Below are 19,946 nucleotides of genomic sequence, written 5' to 3'. Positions count from 1 at the left end.
AAACAAGTTTTTTTCTGAGCTTGGGGCGGTTAAAGGATGTTTTGTCAGAAAAGATGTAAAACAAGGTACGCCGTCGGCCATGTACCACTGTCCAGATGGTTGTGACTCAACCAGAGTAGGGCTGTGACCCTTGGGCTTACCCTGAGCCCACTGTACTGAGACATCTGCCCACGCATTCTGTCTCTCCCAAAAGACTGTAAATTCTTCAAGGGCAGAAAACTGATTTTATTTCTCTTTGTACACTCAGTGCCCAACACCACGCTTGGCTCAGGCTATTAAAACGGTGTCCAATAAATATTTGTTTAACTGGACTGAATTATGTGTCCAGAAACCCAATTTGTTCTCTGATGCTGCCACCAACCTAATGTTTACAGATCAAACCCAAAATTCCCACTCCCTCCATCTATAAAAGAAGATACACAAAAACGTTTGTTCTGACCCCCAGGCTGTGGAGCCAGCTAAAAATGTATATGGTATCTGTGAGTGCATTGTACAAAATGAAATCAATGACAATACTTTGACGTCTTGTCTGCTTTTGCCCTAGGTTAGAGAACCAGGAAGATTGAATACACTAGCCATAAGTGTCAAAGTGGCACACTTCAAACACTTAAACAACAGACTCGTCATATCACTCTGCTCTAGTGTCACCTCCTCAGAGAGGTCTTCTCTGACCATGCTTCTAAAATAAGTCCTGGGTGCTCTCTAGCAAATTACCCACCGTTATCTTCCTCAGACCACAAGTCAACATCTGAAAGTATATGACCATTCACGTTTATTTCCCCTGGAATGGGAACTCCATGTGGGCCTTGCCTCTGTGTGTGTGTGTGTGTGTGTGTGTGTGTATGCTGCTATCTTCCCTTCACCTACAATTACAGAACAGTTGCTAAATGAGTGCATAACAGTCACCAAGAGTAAGTATTTATAAGGGCCTGGCTTTGTTTTCAAGTATCTTGAATGGAAACCATCAGCATTAGCATGTAAGTAACTTAGTGAGGCAAGCAATGACCTCCACATCTGACAGGGATTAAGAGAAATGAAGCATGGTATTATTGTCAAATGGAAGACCCCCAATGCTTGGAATGGCACTGCAGTTTGCTAAGTATGTGGCTTCACAATGTTAGCAAAGTTAGCAAAGTATATGTGGAGAAGAGTCAGGCATAGAATTCAGTGTTCCAGGCTCATGAAACCACAATGTAGTCATTGATAACCAGCAACAGGCACACAGTGGTCTTTCTCTCAGTTAATAAACCATTGTCAGGGGTATATGTAGGTCTGTCATGGAGAAGCAAATGGCAACCCACTCCAGTGTTCTTGCCTGGAGAATCCCAGGGACAGAGGAGCCTGGTGGGCTGCCATCTATGGGGTCGCACAGAGTCAGACATGACTGAAGCGACTTAGCAGCAACAGCAGCAGCATGTATGTCTGTTGAGTGCTGATGTTCAATATTTTCAGGAAAGTCAGTGTTTCTAGGGTTTTGTTCATTGTGCCTTTTATATACTAGGCACTCAATAACTATTTATTGAGTTGATTTGATTGATCTCCTTTAAAAAATGCTTTAAAAATGTTAACAAGAGTAATGCCCCATGGAACAACTTTTATGCATCCATTAAAAATAATATTTGAATTTGGAACAAATACTGTACTCTAAGGAACCAAAATTGCAAAGTAAATTAATTCTTAAAAAGATTTATATGACTAAATTTTGATCCCTTGAATGGCGCCTTTTCAAATTCAGTCTAAAATGTCTAGTGTGTTTTTAATCTAATCTAATGAGCTTTAATAGGCAAAGTTGTTCCCACTAGAACCAAAGCCAAGCTATTTCATTTTTGTAACCTCTGTGTAAAGGAATGGGCTGAACTAATTTTTTCTGAATTTTTTATATTTAATCAACAACATCATTGCCAAAGAAAACCACTTTTCAGAAGTCTTTCTATCCTGGTTTATAACTTATAATCAAAAACTGGAATTTTGCATCTGATGGGCTTTAGTGTGTAACATTATACTGTCAAATTTTTGATGCTATAGTTAAAAGTAAGAGATAGTTTCCATTATAAAAAATTTCCCATAGTATGGTTATCCAGTGAAAAACATTTTCCTATAAAAATGGTCTTTCCAATTCATAGGTTAGAAATTATTGTGGGTAATTTTTAAAAGAGCATCAAAAAATTTTTTTATTGGCTTTAAATAAACTGCATTTACCTAGTCCCATTAGTTGGTTGCTGTATACACAATGTGGTAAAAACTGTACATGCATGGGGACATATGTATTCCTGTAGCTAATTCATGTTGATGTATGGCAGAGGCCAACACAATATTGTAAAGCAATTATCCTCCAATTAAAACAAAAGTACATGCAAAGAAATTGTAATTTCAAAACAGAAACTTGAGATTTGAAACCCTGACAACTTACTTGTTCTTATACAGTTAGGGGTATGTGAACTGGTTTCAGCTACAGCCTGTGCTGAACAGCAGGAGAAAATAGAAATAGGTCATAAATATGAGGTCTAAAACAATCCAGGAAGCTTGAAATGTCACTGATATATCACAGTGTATCTCACAAAGATGTACCTTAGCTCTGGGCTTCGACCCTTGGACCTCAGGGGGTAAAGATACTTGGAAATCTGATCTGTCCTGACAGGGTGAGGCAACCCTCTGTGACCTTCCCAAAGCCCCACTGTGTTTGAGGCTCAAGGGCCAGCACACTTCACCCTGAACTGTGAGCTTCCTTTAATTGTACACTTCACTTTCATTTTCCCGTAGAGTCCTGGGCTAGGGAACTTCTCTGTCCTGTTCTGAAAACTGGAAGCTATTCAAATGTCAACCATAGGGTTCAATAAAATGTGTCACATCCAAACGATGAAGGATCTGCTGCCTTTAAAAGAATTGGTTAGATTGATACATAGGGACAGGAAGGGTCCAAGGTATATGATTAAGTTATTTAAAAAGAGAAAAGCAAATTGCTGTAAAAGGTTGTAACTTTATACACACATACGTGCTAACAGACACACTACACTGAATGGTATATAGGAGCCATCGGCGGGCAATATGTGACAAAAGAGGGTAGGCAACAAAGAACTTTCATTTTTGGTGTGCTTGTTTTGGCAGTTTTTAAATTTTTAGAGCAAGTATAAATTTTTAAGCAGGAAAAATATCTCTAAGATAATGAAAAATATTGATTAAATACTTTAAGACATTACATAACAAACATACTAGGGTACAGCAAGTCTGATTCACATGAATGAACCATTATAATACCTATGGCTGGAATTTAGAAGTCAATGAACCACTGACACTGTATGAAAACTTTTAAGGATATTTTATGCATATATGACAGAGAAGGCAATGGCACCCCACTTCAGTACTTTTGCCTAGAAAATCCCATGGACGGAGGAGCCTGGTAGGCTGCAGACTATGGGGTTGCTAAGAGTCGGAAACGACTGAGCGACTTCACTTTCACTTTTCACTTTCATGCATTGGAGAAGGAAATGGCAACCCATTCCAGTATTCTTGCCTGGAGAATCCCAGGGACGGGGAAGCCTGGTGGGCTGCCATCTATGGGGTGACACAGAGTCCGACACGACTGAAGCAACTTAGCAGTAGCAGTAGCAGTAGCAGTATGTATATATGAAAACATATGCGTTTTCTGGAAGGAGACTTCATACCTTTCATCAGATTCTCACAGGTATCTGAGACTCTAAACAAGGTTAAAAACCATGACCCTATCAGAAACCAAGAGAGTTGCTCAATCCCTCCATTTTCATTTTCATTTTATCATGAAACATTTTATTACTACTTAATTTCATGGCTGCTGCCAAAGATAAAGTCTATAATCAGCATTACAGTATAAAATTGTGGTTCTCAGTTTCTAAGTTTCATGTCAAAGGGGCTTCCAATGCCTTAAAAGCAGCTCAAAGAGCAGGACAAAAAGTCACTCCAGGCTGGTATTGCAGGAAGAAAACTTCTAACAGGAATGGAAACCATGCAGTCATTCAGAGCTTGAGGACAGTTGTCCAAGGCACAAATAGTCCTGTTTTCACCACAGAGATGAGAGATTAGTAAAAGGGTAAGTAGGGGAGAGGGGTAGAGGGATTCAATGGGAGGAAGAAGACATGGTTGATTTGAACTAAGGGGCCCCATTGGGTGGGTGAAATTAGTTTGATCAGTTAAACAAGACTGAATGCAACATCACTTGGTCAGCCTTAAATTGAAAGAGACTTTCATTATAAATGAACATTAAAATATACAGCAAAATTATTGTTGCTATTGTTTGAATTAGAGTTGGAATTTGTCTAAAACCTTGGCTTCTGATGACCTTTGTAAAGCTGACTGCCCCCAAATCCCTCGGAATTACATGAGTCCACAAACTGTTTCACTGTCTCTATCTTGATTCCACTTACAGTCTCCGGAATCAAGTCCAGCGCAGCGTTTCCATAAACCTTAAGATCAGGTGTAGATCAATAACAATTTGTAATTTAAGTGAGGAGCCGTAGGTTAAACCTGCACAGGCAAAATGAGGAGCATTATTGGTGAAAATTAGGAATAATACTCTACTTTCCAAACGTGCTTTCCAGGTGGTTTATCACTGTCAAAATAAGCCAACTGTGGATTTAGTATGCAATTAAAGTGTCAGATATCCCCGAGTTCTAGCACTGACAGTACCTGACTGCACAGGTTTTACAGGCAAAGAAATTGAAGGTGTTCACATAATCCAGCAAAGCCCATCGCTAACCACCATCACCTAACTGTACTGATATCTGCAACATGCAAAGCATAGAAATGGGGACTGTATGAAACAGAAATGGACTCTCCAAGAGTTTTACAGTTTAGCTAGAAAAATAAGATACAGAAAGTGAAGAAAGTAATTTATAACAAAATATCCAAATGATGATAGGATAAAAATAATTCCATACTATTGGAAGGAAAAAACATAGAGAAAACATGTCTCCAGGAGGGTTGAGGATGAACCACATGAAGAAGGAAACCTTTCAACTAACTCTTAAAGGAGTTAGATGTTGATGGTCAGAGGACTGTATGGGGAGGTCTACAGACTATGACAACATTGTGGCCAAAGGCTGGAAGATGGAGACACAAGACTAGGCTGACAAAAGACTGAGAAAAGCAGAATGATTAAACAAATCAGGTTGAACGGACTAATTTGGATAGGGAGACAAACAAGCCTGAAAGTCTTATAAAATAATGATGAACATGTGTTGAGCTCTTACTATTAAACATTTAATAGTAAGGTGCTTTAATACATTAGTTCATCAAGTCCTCCCATGAAGAAAATACCTTTAGTCTATAATTAAGAAAACTGTAGCCAAAAAACATTAAGTGGCCTTTATCTCACACAGTTAGTAATTGGTGGAATCAGGACTCAGACCCAAGGCCAATCTATGTCAGAACGTGGGCTCAGAATAACCATCTGACTCAAGAGTGGGAGTACCTCAAAGGCCTGACTAAAAAAATTGGGGTTTCAGTGTCAGGTGTAAAAACTGGGAGTTTATCTCCTAACCCATTGGTAATACTTATAGGCATGGTTCGTCACTACTTTACAAGCATTGCTTTATCTGATGATTTTGCTAACAATGCTAACTGAAAGTTAGCAAGTATTTATTGACCAGTCCCTTGACTATAGTACTCATTTAGATATTATAGAGTTCTCAGTCTAGACATTATTGGGAAAATCTGTCGTGTCAGTATTTTATCACCATACTTCGACCTTCGTATCCGTAGGACTTAATCTTACCTCTTCTTCACCCACCACTTCTGCTAAAAATACAAATCATGACAATAAACAGAATAATGTGTGTTTATTTTCAAATGTTCCCTGAATATATCAACCTTGCTGCAAGGAGAGCCATTCTTGTCAAATAATACCTCTGTCCCTTAAAAACTAATTTCTCCATCTTAGGTTCATGTTTAAATTCAGCTGGGTTCTTCAGTTACAGATGTATAGGACATGACATCTGGACCCTCCTAGGGAGCAGGAGTGAACTCTTCCTCTGTGATACCCACAGTAGCCAAATGACTTCTTCTCCCACCGAGGAAAACCACAGAAAACTGTCTCCAAATGATTTACTGCTCAACCCCCAACCCACAAATCAAAGAATTGGGTTGAGGGAGAAATAAAGAAGAATGGTGACCAGTGGCTATGAGATGGGGAGTGACTGTTTCAGTTTATTTTCTTAAGCCAATTAATGATGAAGCAGCGTGGAGGGAAAGAAAGACACAACATGGCTGAGAAAGACTTTTTTTCCAGATAAATGGCCAGATATCAGATTCTGTAATAAGTACTTCCACCTATCAAAACACACACACACACACAGAGTAACTCTGGGGTGGAGGAAGAAGATACAGATCTTAGAAACACAAGGTAATATTAAGGAAGCCTTGTGGGTATCGTAAAATGTTGGAACTTTGAAGGACCTTTGTAGATCATTTAATCCAGACGTTGCAAAACCAGGGTCCATGAACTATACGTGACAGGTAGAGGTGTTTGGCTGGACCTGCAGAATGCTGTATGTTGCTGTTTAAATTGAGTCAACATTATGAAGTAGAGGAAAATTCACAGAACAATCCCGGTATGCGGCTTCTCTTACACATGGAAGACCTAGCAGCACTGGGCCACCTTTCCCAAATGCAGCAGGGAGTTAGGGCACCTTTAGAAAAGGCTTGAACCCTCAGCTTGATGCAATTCCCGCCACTGCCTCTAGCTCTGGAGTACAAAGGCTCCATGTCAAAATTCAATGCAATCCCTATCAAGCTACCAACAGTATTTTTTACAGAGCTAGAACAAATAATTTCACAATTTGTATGGAAATACAAAAAACCTCGAATAGCCAAAGCAATCTTGAGAAAGAATGGAACTGGAGGAATCAACCTGCCTGACTTCAGGCTCTACTACAAAGCCACAGTCATCAAGACAGTATGGTACTGGCACAAAGACAGAAATAGAGATCAATGGAACAAAATAGAAAGCCCAGAGATAAATCCACGCACCTATGGACACCTTATATTTGACAAAGGAGGCAAGAATATACAGTGGGGAAAAGACAATCTCTTTAACAAGTGGTGCTGGGAAAACTGGTCAACCACTTGTAAAAGAATGAAACTAGAACACTTTCTAACACCATACACAAAAATAAACTCAAAATAGATTAAAGATCTAAATGTAAGACCAGAAACTATAAAACTCCTAGAGGAGAACATAGGCAAAACACTCTCCAACATAAATCACAGCAGGATCCTCTATGACCCACCTCCCAGAATATTGGAAATAAAAGCAAAAATAAACAAATGGGACCTAATTAAAATTAAAAGCTTCTGCACAACAAAAGAAACTATAAGCAAGGTGAAAAGGCAGCCTTCAGAATGGGAGAAAATAACAGCAAATGAAGCAACTGACAAACAACTAATCTCAAAAATATACAAGCAACTCCTACAGCTCAACTCCAGAAAAATAAATGACCCAATCAAAAAATAGGCCAAAGAACTAAACAGACATTTCTCCAAAGAAGACATACAGATGGCTAACAAACACATGAAAAGATGCTCAACATCACTCATTATCAGAGAAATGCAAATCAAACTACTATGAGGTACCATTTCACGCCAGTCAGAATGGCTGTGATCCAAAAGTCTACAAGCAATAAATTCTGGAGAGGGGGTGGAAAAAAGGGAACTCTCTTACACTGTTGGTGGAAATGCAAACTAGTACAGCCACTATGGAGAACAGTGTGGAAATTCCTTAAAAAACTGGAAATAGAACTGCCATATGACCCAGCAATCCCACTGCTGGGCATACACACCGAGGAAACCAGAAGGGAAAGAGACACATGTACCCCAAAGTTCATCGCAGCACTGTTTATATAGCCAGGACATGGAAGCAACCTAGATGTCCATCAGCAGACGAATGGATAAGAAAGCTGTGGTACATACACACAATGGAGTATTACTCAGCTATTAAAAAGAATGCATTTGAATCAGTTCTAATGAGGTGGATGAAACTGGAGCCTATTATACAGAGTGAAGTAGGCCAGAAAGAAACACACCAATACAGTATACTAACGCATATATATGGAATTTAGAAAGATGGTAACGATAACCCTGTATGCAAGACAGCAAAAGAGACACTGATGTATAGAACAGTCTTTTGGACTCAGGGAGAGGATGAGGGTGAGATGATTTGGGAGAATGGCATTGAAACATGTATAATATCATATGTGAAACGAATCGCCAGTCCAGGTTCAACGTAGGATACAGGATGCTAGGGGCTGGTACACTGGGACGACCCAGAGGGATGGGATGGGGAGGGAGGTGGGGGGTGGTTCAGGATGGGAAACACATGTGCACCCATGGCAGATTCATGTCGATGTATGGCAAAACCAATACAATATTGTAAAGTAATTAGCCTCCAATTAAAATAAATAATTTATATTAAAAAATTTTTAAATAAAAATAAGAGAGTGCTTGGTGCGTACACCACCATGCCTCATGCATTTGTCATACCTGCCAAATCCTGTAGGCATTCAAGTTTACAAGCTCTGCTCTACTCTGACCTCATTTAGAGAATAAGGTCTTCTCTAGAGTAGTAAAGTGAACTACAAATCTCATTTCCAGAATTCCCTGGTAGTCTAGTGGTTAAGACTCCATGCTTCCAATGCAGAGGGACCAGGGTTAATCTCTGGTAGAGGAACTAATCTCCCATGCCACATGTTGTAGCCAAAAATATAAATATATAAATTAATAATTTTTAAAAAAAATTTTAACTCATTCTCTTAAAAGTAAAATTTTCATACGCAAGGGATCATGAGAACCAGAGGGTATGCACAACTAAACTTAGGCTGTGTACATACAATGCCAACACCTGTGGAGCAAAGGAGAATTCCCACTGTATGCACAAAGTGTCCCTCACCTCCCCCAAAAAGGGGCAAAGGAAGATTCTCAAGTTTTCAGAATAAAGGTACCACTTAGTTTGGCTTGCTGTAGACAGTTTTGACTTGTCTAAATTTTACATATGACTCCCATTTATTCTGAAGACGTGATTGATGAGGAGATATACAAACTGCTTACTATATACATGCAAATAGGTCTACAGATGAGACTGGATGAAAACAGAATGGGGAGGAGGGGAGGATGTCTTAAAAATTTGGAAAATGTAACAGATCAAACTGAAGGAAAGTGACTGAGATTGATTGAGTGATGGCTGTGACTGAGGTACAGGGGGTACACTTACTCCAATTTATTCTTACAGCAGCCTAGGAAAGTGATGTTATAACTCTTCCTTTACAAGTAAAGATCCTGGAGCTCAGAGGCATTCAATTGCTTGAAGAAGACCTGGCTATTCAATCAGGGACCACACCCAGATGCAAACTGGCGAGCACAGTGGTAACCTTCAGGACCAGATGGCTCATTCCTACTCAGCAGTATTTGTTTCTTAAGTCTGCTTGTCCCCAAAGCCCACCAAGTGCTATTACAAAGACTTTCATAAATGTCATAGTTTGAACAACCTTAACACACAAAATTAAGTCCTTTAAGCAGGTTCTTAAACTAAGTTAAGAAAGCTTTGGTCCTTCCTTTTTTATAGCCACCAATTCCTACTCTGGTGTTACTATAGGAATTAATAAAAATCTCTTCTCCAAATAAAATTTTCCTTTAGAATTTTTTCAAACATTAGTAGTCAAGGATTTGGCTATATATACAAGCTAAAAGCAGCATGTTTGTTGATGAATAAGAATAATAACTAAAACCAAAATAAGAAGTACTTCAAAAGTGAGAGCTTTTGAAGAGTCAGGAACTTGATTAAAAATTCACTTTTTTTTTTCTATAATGCAACAGTTCTTTAACCACAAAACAGCTCTTATAATAATGCAGAAGAGTATAGTTCCAAGTAAAACACTCCCCCCATTTTAATCATGGCTATTATTTTTTAAAATGAAAATGGCTGAGGTCATTGTAATCTATTTTAAGGTTTGCATGGGTTAGTGGTATTTTTTTCTTGGCTTTGAGCTCTCCATGTTACCAGCTAAATGTTATAGGTTTTGCTGTGTGCCCTTTCAAATCCCATTCTTTTTAATAATGTTGTCCTTTATACACATAAATTAGAGTGAATTCCACTTTTTTTCCTAACAACTCCAGATGTGGTCCACACTTTCAAGAGGACCAGAACTTGCCTTTTCTTTTTAATTATGCGTGTACTTCTTAGAACAAGTACGTTCCAATCTGCATAAAAATGCTGTGGATGTTCAAATGCTGAGAGATGAGTAAAACCATAGAATTCATATGGTCCACTTCAGACCCATGCTGAAACAGTAGGATAACATGTGTATCTACCCCTTCCAACTTACAGAGACAGACACAGATAAAGAAAAAGTGCTCAGAAAGAAAACTCCATCTGGGCAAAGTTCCACACCTACCAATATTTACGGACTGTGGTAGCCTACAGATAGCCATTTAGGACACATCAGTGAAGCTCTCTGTCTTCTAGGACCCAGCAGGCAAAATTATCAAATACATAAAGACAGTACACTTACACAGTCAGGCCTCCCTTTAGATGTGATTAATATTGCACTGACTTTCTGAACTTAGCCTGGTTTTTAGTATAATTCACTACCACATCACACAGAACAGCCCAAGATCCCTCTAAATAGCTCCTACCCAGCCACACATGAGAGAATGTCTCTGTAAAACATATTGTGAAGATCTGCCTATTAAAATTACTTAAGCTCTGTTTGTTTGTTTATTTTTTTAAAAAAAAATCAACTTGCAAGGCCAGTGTAATAAGACACTGTGGCTTTTATGGAAGAGGTGAAATAATTTTAAACACAGACACACAATGAGTTTATTTATTTAGAAACTTGTTAAATAGAGTCTGGGAATTCAAATATTCAATGTTGACATTGTACAGAACTGGCCAGGAGCCAGAATCCAGTCTCCAGAGGGACCCATTGGACAAGGAATTCAGGCCTTTCTCTCCTCCCACTTGAGCTAAATAGGTAGAGGCCATTAGTTATACCCACAGCAATATCTGAACCGCACTCAAATAAGCTGCCCTGGCCAGGGCACTTCAAAGGACGGTAAGTGTGTTTAGCTTTTTAGTGCTGAACTAGAGCAATATGTCACACTTTTGAAAGAGTTTTGTAAACAGTTTCTTCCTTATGTAGAAATGTCTCTGAAGTTTCTTGTATGGCATGTAAGCAAAGGTAATTAACAAGGATTACACTTTTTTCATTTACTGGGGAAAAAAAAATACCCATCTGTGTGCAAACTGGAGATCTAGGAAGAAGCAGCATGCTGCTTCTCTTCCTTTCTCCCCTCTCTTGTTTGTTCCATTTGTTTGTCTCCTTTTCATCCTCTTCCTCACACTTGTTCTCACTACCCAGCCAATTTCCTTGAGAATTCCCTGGTAAATTCAAGAGTGGGAAGGGGAAAATCTAATTTTAGAAAGAGGACCTTGGCAAATGAAGTGGGGAGGAAACTAGTGATTCATATAAAAGAAAAGCAGACCCCACAGATCTTTGTAGAAAGTGCCTAGAGCTGAGACTTTCAGCTCAAGAAGGGTTAACCACCTCTCCAGAAAAATGTGCCCAGCATCTTTATGGAGTGACTGTCTGCTCCTGCTCCACCTCCCCAGAGCCCCTCTCTCCTTGGTCCCAGGGGGTTAGGAAGGGGCCTGCTTTGCCAGAGAGAGTGAATGGGTAAGTGTCCCTGAACCCCTGAGCTGTGAGAGAGTGTGTGTGTGTGTATGTTTGTGTATGTGTTGTACAAGGTCGGTGCAAACAAGGCTCCAAGCGAAGCACCGCGCCAGGCACACAGCATCTCTGATGTTGAAAGGGAAGAAGCTTTGGGCCTGGGAGCTAGCAGCCGAGCAGCTGGGGGAGTGAGGTGCGGAGGGGAGGGCGCTCTGGTGAGCACTACCTCCCTCCTCTCTAGGGCCTCCCCAGCTCCACCCCCAAATCCCACCCGGCCTGGTTTCGAGATGATTGGAGGGGTCGTGGGGGGACGGCAGTGAACGGACGATGTACCCAGCGCTTGGGAATAGGGCTCTGCCAAGCTCTGAGTACCTTGGGAACACGGTAAGAGCCAGTGGCCAGCAGATGACAAGTCAAGTTTCTCCATTTCAGGGCCCGCTTCCAGCAGAGGCAAACGGAGGATGTGTGGGGAGAGAGGAGACTGGGCCTGGCCTGCCGAGGGCAACAAGTCGGTGCTCCCCTGCCCTCCTGGCCCGGGAGGATGGAGCCAGGAGTCCCCAGCTGTGGCCTTCCTGCCCCAGGCGACGTCTGCAGCCTGGGATAACATGGCCCTAAGTCGCAAAAAAAAAAAAAATGAAATAAAATAAACTCCCAAACGACAAGATGTTTAAAGGAAAACTGCTTACTGAATTATTACCCTCAACTTTTAAAAAAGAAGAAAGCAAAAACGTCGGGATGACTCATTAATTTCTATTCGATGAGCGTCCTACGTGTTGAATGTCTGCCTGCTGAGGAGGCCGCGCCCGCCCACGGGTAGTGAGGGGAGGCCTCCGCTCAGAAAGCCAAGAGCTGGGCTACCCTGCAAAAGACACACTCAGGCACACTTACACAGACACACCGCAGCCAATGGCCCCCAGACCTGCGACTCCTCGGCCCCTCACAAATAAAAACCTGAAAAAGGAGCCTTTTATTCCAGCCTTCCAGCCCCTGTAGCTAATGAACCGTCCCCTTCCAGAGTGTTGAAGATGAGTGTGAGGGGAGAATGAAAAACGTTATTAACCTTCCCCTAAACACAGATTTTTTTTTTTTTTTTTTTTTGGCGAAACACATCGAAATGCTTCGTTCTAAGTGCCAAATGCAATAAAGAAGCCCTAAGCCAGGGTAATGGTCAAGTAATGGTAAATAAACCGCCTTCCTAAACGGGGCCTCCGCAGGGCAAGCGCTTTTTTCCCCCTCCTCAAAAGCAGACTGAAATAAACAAATAAAATGCGTGTTTTAAGCAAAGCTTTGTGCTTTCATCTGAGCTTTTTAAAGGATAAAGGAAAACGCAAGTAGATAGGCATGGGGCAGTGGAGGCTGGAACCTAGGCTTGCGGTTCTTTGCCATCTTATGTACTTGGCTTACTAAGGGGAGGCGTTTAAGCAGGAGAGGAAGAGTCGTCATCTACCTTACCTACTTCAGAGCCTCTTTTTAAACCGAGATCAAGTGTACAAGTAACAAGTGCCCCCCCTCCCCCGCCCTCCCCTCACCGGGGTCTTGCTAATCGCATCGCCTTCTGGGTCTTTACAAGACTTCTGCGTGGCCCGGTAGCTAAGGGGGGTTATTCGCTGCAACTCGTTCATTGCTGTGATTGAAACCCTGCCGGGTGTCACTTTGGAAAACTGGGGTGGGGGCGGGGGGGGGGGGGTTCCTTCGGTTTTCGGGCCCTAGACGCGCTAGACAGATCCAACTTCACTTCTTTCCCATCACCAGAAGGAAACAGTTGCAACTGGCATTTCTGGCACGGCCCAGGTGCTGTCCTGGCCGCCCAAGAAAACGGCTGGGAAGCCTCACCCGGCTGCCAGAGACTGCTTGGCTTTTAGTTTTCTTTTCTTAAAGGTGGGAATAAAAGCCACCATCTTTAGACAGTACAAATGTCAGTCTTCCTGCTTTTCCCTTATTTTTTTTTAATGTAATGGTTTATTCCTCCCAAATGATTTGCAACGAATGTATCGGTTTTAACTGTTGTGTAAGAAAAAAACAAGCCCTGTAAGTCGGGAAGTAGGCTGTGCATTCATTCTGAGTTTAACTTCAGAGGTACTTTCAGGGTCTGTGGTCCCTGGTTTGGATCCTTGGAATCCTGTACCGTAGCCAAGATCGCGACAAGACTTGGCCACCAAAGAAATTTACAAAATACATGAAGAATAACAGTCGAGGAAACAACTGTTTCTAAGTGACTTGATTCCACTGCAGTGTTTACTTTTACAACAAAAAGGGTGGTTTTGTTTTTTAAAGTATGCTGGTCACACTGCCTCTTCCTAACCCAGAAAAAGAAAGAAACCCGGTGCAGACACAGCCACGAAGTTTTCGCTGGCTTCACAGCAGGGGTCAGCGACTATCTCCGCCCTGCGCTCGGAAACTCACGCATTACGCGGGGAAGGAAATACCGCTTCAAGATACAAAAAATTCTTAGTTTTAATATGATTTCCTTCGTTACCCAGATTAGAACCGAAGAATTGCATAAAGCAGCGCTGCTGTCCGAAAGGCAGCCGTGTTGGCAACAGCTGGAGCAGCGCCAGCGGGAACCTGAGGCTTAGCAAGAAAAGTTTGTGAGAGTTCGCATCTAGTTATCAGAAAGCCGCAGCGGCATCCTTAGAAACACTAGAGACAAAATGAACGGGTCTCCCACTGGATGAATGACAAGTATCCTCAGACAGGAAACCAGACTCGGTTTCTGGATGTTGAGTGGGCTGTGCGTGCGGGAATGTTTGAATTCGGCAGCGAACAACTTGGTAATTAAAATAGTTGAAGAAGTTGCCCAAGAAAATTCGAAGGGTTTTGTGTTCTGCTTTCACTTCGGCGGATACCAGGCAATGAGGCGCGCGAAGGGTTCGGCTTTCATTTCACAACTTAGGCAGAGTTGAAATCGGCTCTCAACCCCCCGCTTCGTCCCCGCAACCACACACACACACACACACACACACACACCCCTAACCCTCAGTCGGAATTGAAGCCCACAGGCCTCCAAGCATATATGTACATTTATTCCTCCTCCGATGAAAATAAAGACATCGGCCCCATTAAACGCAAACAGGAAAAACAGGAGTTCCACAGGCGCGCTTTGACACTGTCGCAGCCAAGTGAAATGAACAATATCCAAAAGAGAAATAGATGGACTGATGGCCCAAGGACTCCTATATATAGGTTGATCCCTGAGACCAGAGCGAAAGGAAACGTATTTGGGCGAGAGGGAGTGCTTGGGTGAGAACTGGAAGAAGCACTGGAAAGGCGCCTAAGATGACAGCATCTCGCTGGGCTAGACCGCGGACTCTCACCGCTAAAGAAACCCAGCCGCCCGAGGTGCCGCTGCCTTCCGCGCGGCTGCGGCGGGGACACCAAAGGCGGGAAGGCTCGGGGCGTTACTTGGCTTTAATATGCAGAGGTGGGGGAGACTAGGGGTTCACTTGGGAGAAGCATCCCACCCACCACCCTATCTCTACGTTCTCTGATCCACACGCAAAACAAGAGAATTATGTTTTCAGCGAGCGGGAGAGCGAACGGCGGCCTGTGCTTTGCCGAGGCTGCTGCAGCCCCGCGTGCTGACACCTTGCGGAGGAGCGCTTTGAACTGCCCCGGATCGCTCCTGGACTCGGCACCGCCGGGTCCCCTTAGACTCGACATAGAAGCATTTGGACAAATCCAGTCCCGTAGCTTATACTCCCGGCTGATGCTACCGATTTCTCGGACAGTGTCGGCTCGGCGGGCAATGCCGGTCGAAGCCACCCAACACTTCGGCGAGAAGCATGGGGGATGGGAGTCCCGTCGCCCCTACCCCGAACTCAATCGCCCTCTTCCCGCGTGACCAAGGCCGCTCCACGCCGGGCAGGCAGGGGGCGCCGGGGAGGGTTAGTGACCCAAGACCTCGGCTGCGTCCAGAAACAGCGCGGGAGGCTCCGCCGCGCCCTCTCCGAGCCCAGTGTCCCCGCAGCCCGCCCCCTGGGGGTCACTCGGCGCCCTGCCAGCCTGGAGCTCGCGGGCCGGAGCGCGCCCTTTCGGCCTCCTGCTCCTCGGCTGCTGTCGCCGCTGGCTGCGCGCCCTCTAGTCCGCGCTCTCCAGGCGCTCGCGGGGCCTCTTCTCTCCCCACCTGCCCGCGGCTCCGCGGAGCTGGTAGCTCTGCTCTGCCCGCGCCGGCCCCCCCGCCCCCCGGCCACCACACACACACACACACACACACACACCCGGACTACAGCCTCCACCCTCGTCTCCCCCACTCCCCACCCCAATCCTCCCGCCGCGCCGCGCACGCTGGAGAACACGGCAGAGCGCACAGCGCCCACTACCGCAACAGCCGCTCGGCGCAGCCCGCCAGCCCGCGCAACTTCCAGCGGCCGCCTCGCAACTTTTCCCAACTCCACCACGGCTGCCCGCCGCCGCCGCCGCCACTGTAGCTCCCTCCGAGCCTTCCACCCACCCCAAACCCCAGAAACAAACCGAGGCGCGAAAAGGCTCTTTTCCCCAGCCCGCCCCCCCCTCCCCGATCCCCCGCTCCCCCTCCCACACCCGGGACTAGCTGGTTGGCCAGAGGCAACTCTCCTCCGCCTGGGGGGAAGGGGAGGGGAGGGGGAGACTTTCGCATCTCCTCTCCCCCACCCCCACCTCACCCACCCACCCCACCCCTTCCCGCTCGCTCTCGCTCTCTCTCCTCCCTCCCACCCAGGTCTTTGCTGCCCCCACCCCCACCCCCACCCCCACCCCGGGGTTGCCACAGCTGGTCCGCGCACTAGGCTCGAGGGTTGCCCCGGCTCCTCTGGCGCCCAAACAAGGAGCTAGAGCGCGGGCGGCCGGCGCGGAGGCTGGACTGGCAGGTTGCTGGAGCTGCTCTGCGCCTGCCCTCCAACCGGGGCCCCGGCGCGAGAGGCAGCCCCGCTCTCCCTCCCGGAGCGCAGTAGACAGATATGCAAGATGGCAGAGGAGGGGGAAATCCAATAGAAAAGGGATATTGCACCTACTTGTGGCCAGTTTCCTTGCCCTGCCTTTGGATCTCATGCTGTGCCCAGTCCTGCAGCCGCTGGTGTGTGGTTGGGGTTTTTTTTTCTTGGATCTTTTCCTTCTTTTGCTCTCCCTCTCGCTCCCTCCCTCTCCTCTCTCTCTCTCTCCCTCCCCCTCTCTCTCTTACACACACACACACACACACACACTCTCTCTCTCTCTCTCTCTCTCTCTCTTTCTCTCTCTCTCTCTCACACACACTCACTCTCTGTCTTTCCCTCTTTCACTCTCTCTCCCTCCCTCTCTCCCTTTCTCTCAATCCACACTCGCTATCTCTCCAGCATTGTCAGTTTGGACACCTTCGCACATGCGCGCTAGACGCCCCTCCAACATCTCAGCGCCGCCAAAAAAAGTTTGGAGCGATTTATCACTTTGATTTGGAGATCTTGTCAGATGGCAATCGCCGAGGAGGCGGAGAAAGGGAGCCATGGGGAGGGCGGCGGGGGGCGGGGAACGAGCGCAGGGAGTCGGAGGGGAGCAGACACCTCGCCCAGAAAAAAAAAAAAAAAGGAACGAAAAGACTCGGGCAAAGGATTGATTTCGTGTTGGAATCACCAATAAGCCTGTATCATTACTATTATTGTTTTTCCCACCATAAATTGCAGGACATTTTCTGTACGGTCCTTGGGGGAAAGCAAGGAGTAGGGGGAGGGGAGGGGACTTTTAAAAATCTTTCCCACACTAAAGAACTAGGAGGACCGGACTCTCGGCGAGCGATCCAGGAGAAAGTGAGAATCATCCTGAACTTCGGGAAATCTGCTGCGGCTACTACTGCTACTGAAGCTATTGCGGCTTCTGCTTTCAGAGCTGAAAGCAGAATAAATAACTGCTTCTTCCTTGATTTTAGGTGTAATGCTAATACTTCCTGCCATCCTTGGAACATGTCAGTTGGTTGGTCTATTCTCACCAAGTAATAATGATCACCCTTGATTCCCAGGTCCGGGAACCTTGGGCATTTGACATCCAAGACCTTCTTTTTGCCTTCCCTGAGGTCGGCTGTCACCTTCCGGCCTCCCCCACCGCTGCCCCTGTCGCCTCCTGCTGCAGCTCAGCCTGTCTGCCATTTCACTCATTCGCTTAAACCCACGACCTCCCGGGTCATAAGGAAGAGGTAGGAGAGAGATTCCCCCATCACCACCACTTTTTTAAAAATACATTATTGAAAATTTGCTTTAATTACAGGATTTACCAAAGAAGTGGGCAAGCAGAAATGAGGACCTCTTAAAGGAGCTAGCTGTGTTTAAGGTATGAATAAATCCGAGTAAGTGTGGATTTTCTTTTGGTACAACCTCCTTACCTTAGTTTTGTTCAATACCTTCCATGAGCTATTTATGTCCTCATTAATATCTGTTGCAAATCCTACCAGACACCGTAAAAGAAAAATTTCCTCTGTGCTACAGTGATACATCCTTGATGTTCAAGTTAAAGGAAAGAGAAAAGAATAGCAGGTTCTGGGTGTGAGTTTAAGGAAGGGTATGGGAAGGAAGATAACCAAGAATGCCCAATTGTACCTGTTGTCATTTATTGTCAAAACTAGGAACAGATAGCAAGGTTCAACCCCAAATGGGACTATCCATCAGTGGCTCGCAAATATCTTTATTCCAGAAAATTGAAATTTGAAAGATTCAGCTTGGCAAGGATGCCCATCACTTCTCTTTCTTCAGAGCTGTGTAATTCTGGGAGCATTTGGCTGTAAGTACAGGTCCCTGGAGAATCAAGCTACAAGACCCAAGGGAGACAGATGTGTAATGTTGAAATGTGAGGTAGGGGAGGGGGGAGATGGAACAGGGTGATGAAAAAATTACACAGAGTAGGAGTAAAACAGTTTCCAAAAGAGAAGAACTCTGGTGCCCACACACATGGGCACAAGAGAACTCTATCATCCCCTCTGAAGTAAAGAGGCAAGTTTGGGTGGGGGTGTTTCCATTCCTTTTACAATTCCTATTGCCCTCTGCATACAGGTGGTGTGCTCATACATTTGGCCGGTGCAAAATGACCAGGCACTTCAGCATTCTGAATGTCAATGCCGGAAGTCTATGACTGAGTTCACTAGGTTCCCTCAGTTTACATGAAGGCAAGCCTTCCCGCCAACCAGAAAAGGTCCTCAGAGAAATGGGAGTTGAGAGCTTTCACCAAAGAAAGTAAAATCTCTAGGGAGAGAAACGCACTAGACTGACTGGCAAGAAGTTCATAGAAACTGCTTCTGATCCATTTAAAGGACTCTCTGGGGACCCTCACCTAGGCCAGAGGATAGAGAGGCAGTCCAGAGGACCAAGCCCCTCCCAGCTATCCAAACCTAAAGGTCTTTGACTTTCAGGAAAGGTGGTAGAGTCCACTAAGGATGTAAGAGAGCCTGGACAGGAGGAGGCTCTGCCTGAGAGGTTTCATTTCACCTTGTCACTCTGGGGAACTTAAAAAATAAATAAAAGAAGTTAACATTGCCCCCTTGTACTATTCTACTTAATTCCTTTTATCTCATGCCCAGGGTGGGGGTGGAGGTCTATATTTGGGTCCGGTTGCAGAAAGGGGGTTAAGAGGAGTGATGGGCAATTTTATAGAAAATGAAGGGACCATGGAATCAAACCCAAGTAAAAACAAGACCCACATGTGAAGCTGCAGTCGTCGTTTCTGCTGAAAAATTATAAACCACAGTGGTGGACCAGGGGTTGGGGTGGGGGCTGTGAGAATTGGGTGGGATACGGAAAACTAAAGAAAATCAAAACTGATTTCCCCCCTCTGTCCTGAAAGCCTTTCTAGAGGGCAGGGGGTATGGGGAGTGAGGCGCAGCCAGGGCACACTCCCCTCCCTGGTTTTTCAAATCCCTGGGGTCAGTAGCTTCAGCGAATGGGTCTTCAGCCTGGTCTTTCCAAGAGTTTCCGACAGGAGCAAAGCCAACATATTCTAACTGAAAAAATAAACACAAACTCCTCTGTGCCCTTGGGCCAAAGCACTGTGAAAAGATCAGGCATCATACTTGTGGTTGTTGTTTAATAAAAGTACTCACAGAATCATCGCTTTTGTTCTCAAACCTGAAAACTCGGTTTCTTTTCTTTTTTTATTTCTTTATTTTATCATGTGCTTTCTGCCCTGAGTGTTAATAAAAGAACTAACGTGCTAGTTCAAGTGTGTTTAACCCGATGGAGCAAATGCCAGCAGCCGCGGACCGCGCTCACCGCCTGCAGCGCCACTACCCCTGAGCGCCAACCCCGGCGGGTTCCCACTCCCCAG

At 44.7% G+C, this 19,946-nt stretch overlaps 2 protein-coding genes across 10 annotated transcripts in view; one reads left to right on the top strand and one right to left on the bottom strand.

Moving 5' to 3' along the window:
• Positions 1-17,011, bottom strand: part of MECOM (MDS1 and EVI1 complex locus) — a 656,396-nt gene extending 639,385 nt beyond the window's left edge. For all 8 annotated transcript variants that reach the window (XM_024995577.2, XM_024995595.2, XM_024995585.2 and 5 more), the window contains exon 1: positions 16,679-17,011. In XM_024995577.2, coding sequence (XP_024851345.2) covers positions 16,679-16,715 — 37 coding nt within the window. In that variant the 5' untranslated portion in view covers positions 16,716-17,011. The remainder of the gene's footprint in view (positions 1-16,678) is intronic.
• Positions 16,428-19,729, top strand: LOC107132196 (uncharacterized). 2 transcript variants are annotated; one of them, XR_009495246.1, is made up of 5 exons: positions 16,428-16,740; positions 17,656-17,829; positions 17,901-17,963; positions 18,324-18,410; positions 18,680-19,729. XR_009495246.1 is itself a non-coding variant. In XM_059888721.1 (4 exons), exon 1 carries the CDS (start codon positions 16,625-16,627, stop codon positions 17,630-17,632), a length of 1,008 nt encoding a protein of 335 aa, XP_059744704.1. In that variant the 5' UTR covers positions 16,428-16,624; the 3' UTR covers positions 17,633-17,829; positions 17,901-17,963; positions 18,324-18,410; positions 18,680-19,729. The 2 variants fall into 2 exon arrangements, 1 of the variants encoding a protein (XP_059744704.1); XM_059888721.1 differs by having other exon boundaries at positions 16,428-17,829.
• The last annotated feature ends 217 nt before the right edge of the window (positions 19,730-19,946 follow it).

The sequence above is a fragment of the Bos taurus genome, chromosome 1, assembly GCF_002263795.3.
Source record: "Bos taurus isolate L1 Dominette 01449 registration number 42190680 breed Hereford chromosome 1, ARS-UCD2.0, whole genome shotgun sequence".
In the NCBI taxonomy this organism is placed as follows: domain Eukaryota; kingdom Metazoa; phylum Chordata; class Mammalia; order Artiodactyla; family Bovidae; genus Bos; species Bos taurus.
The sequence above is the reverse complement of the archived record's forward strand: the minus strand, read 5'-3'. Positions and strand labels throughout refer to the sequence as shown.

What these genes read in the sequence shown, in the direction of transcription:
- LOC107132196 (XM_059888721.1), top strand. Translation starts at nt 16,625, where the DNA reads ATGCAAGATGGCAGAGGAGGGGGAAATCCAATAGAAAAGGGATATTGC.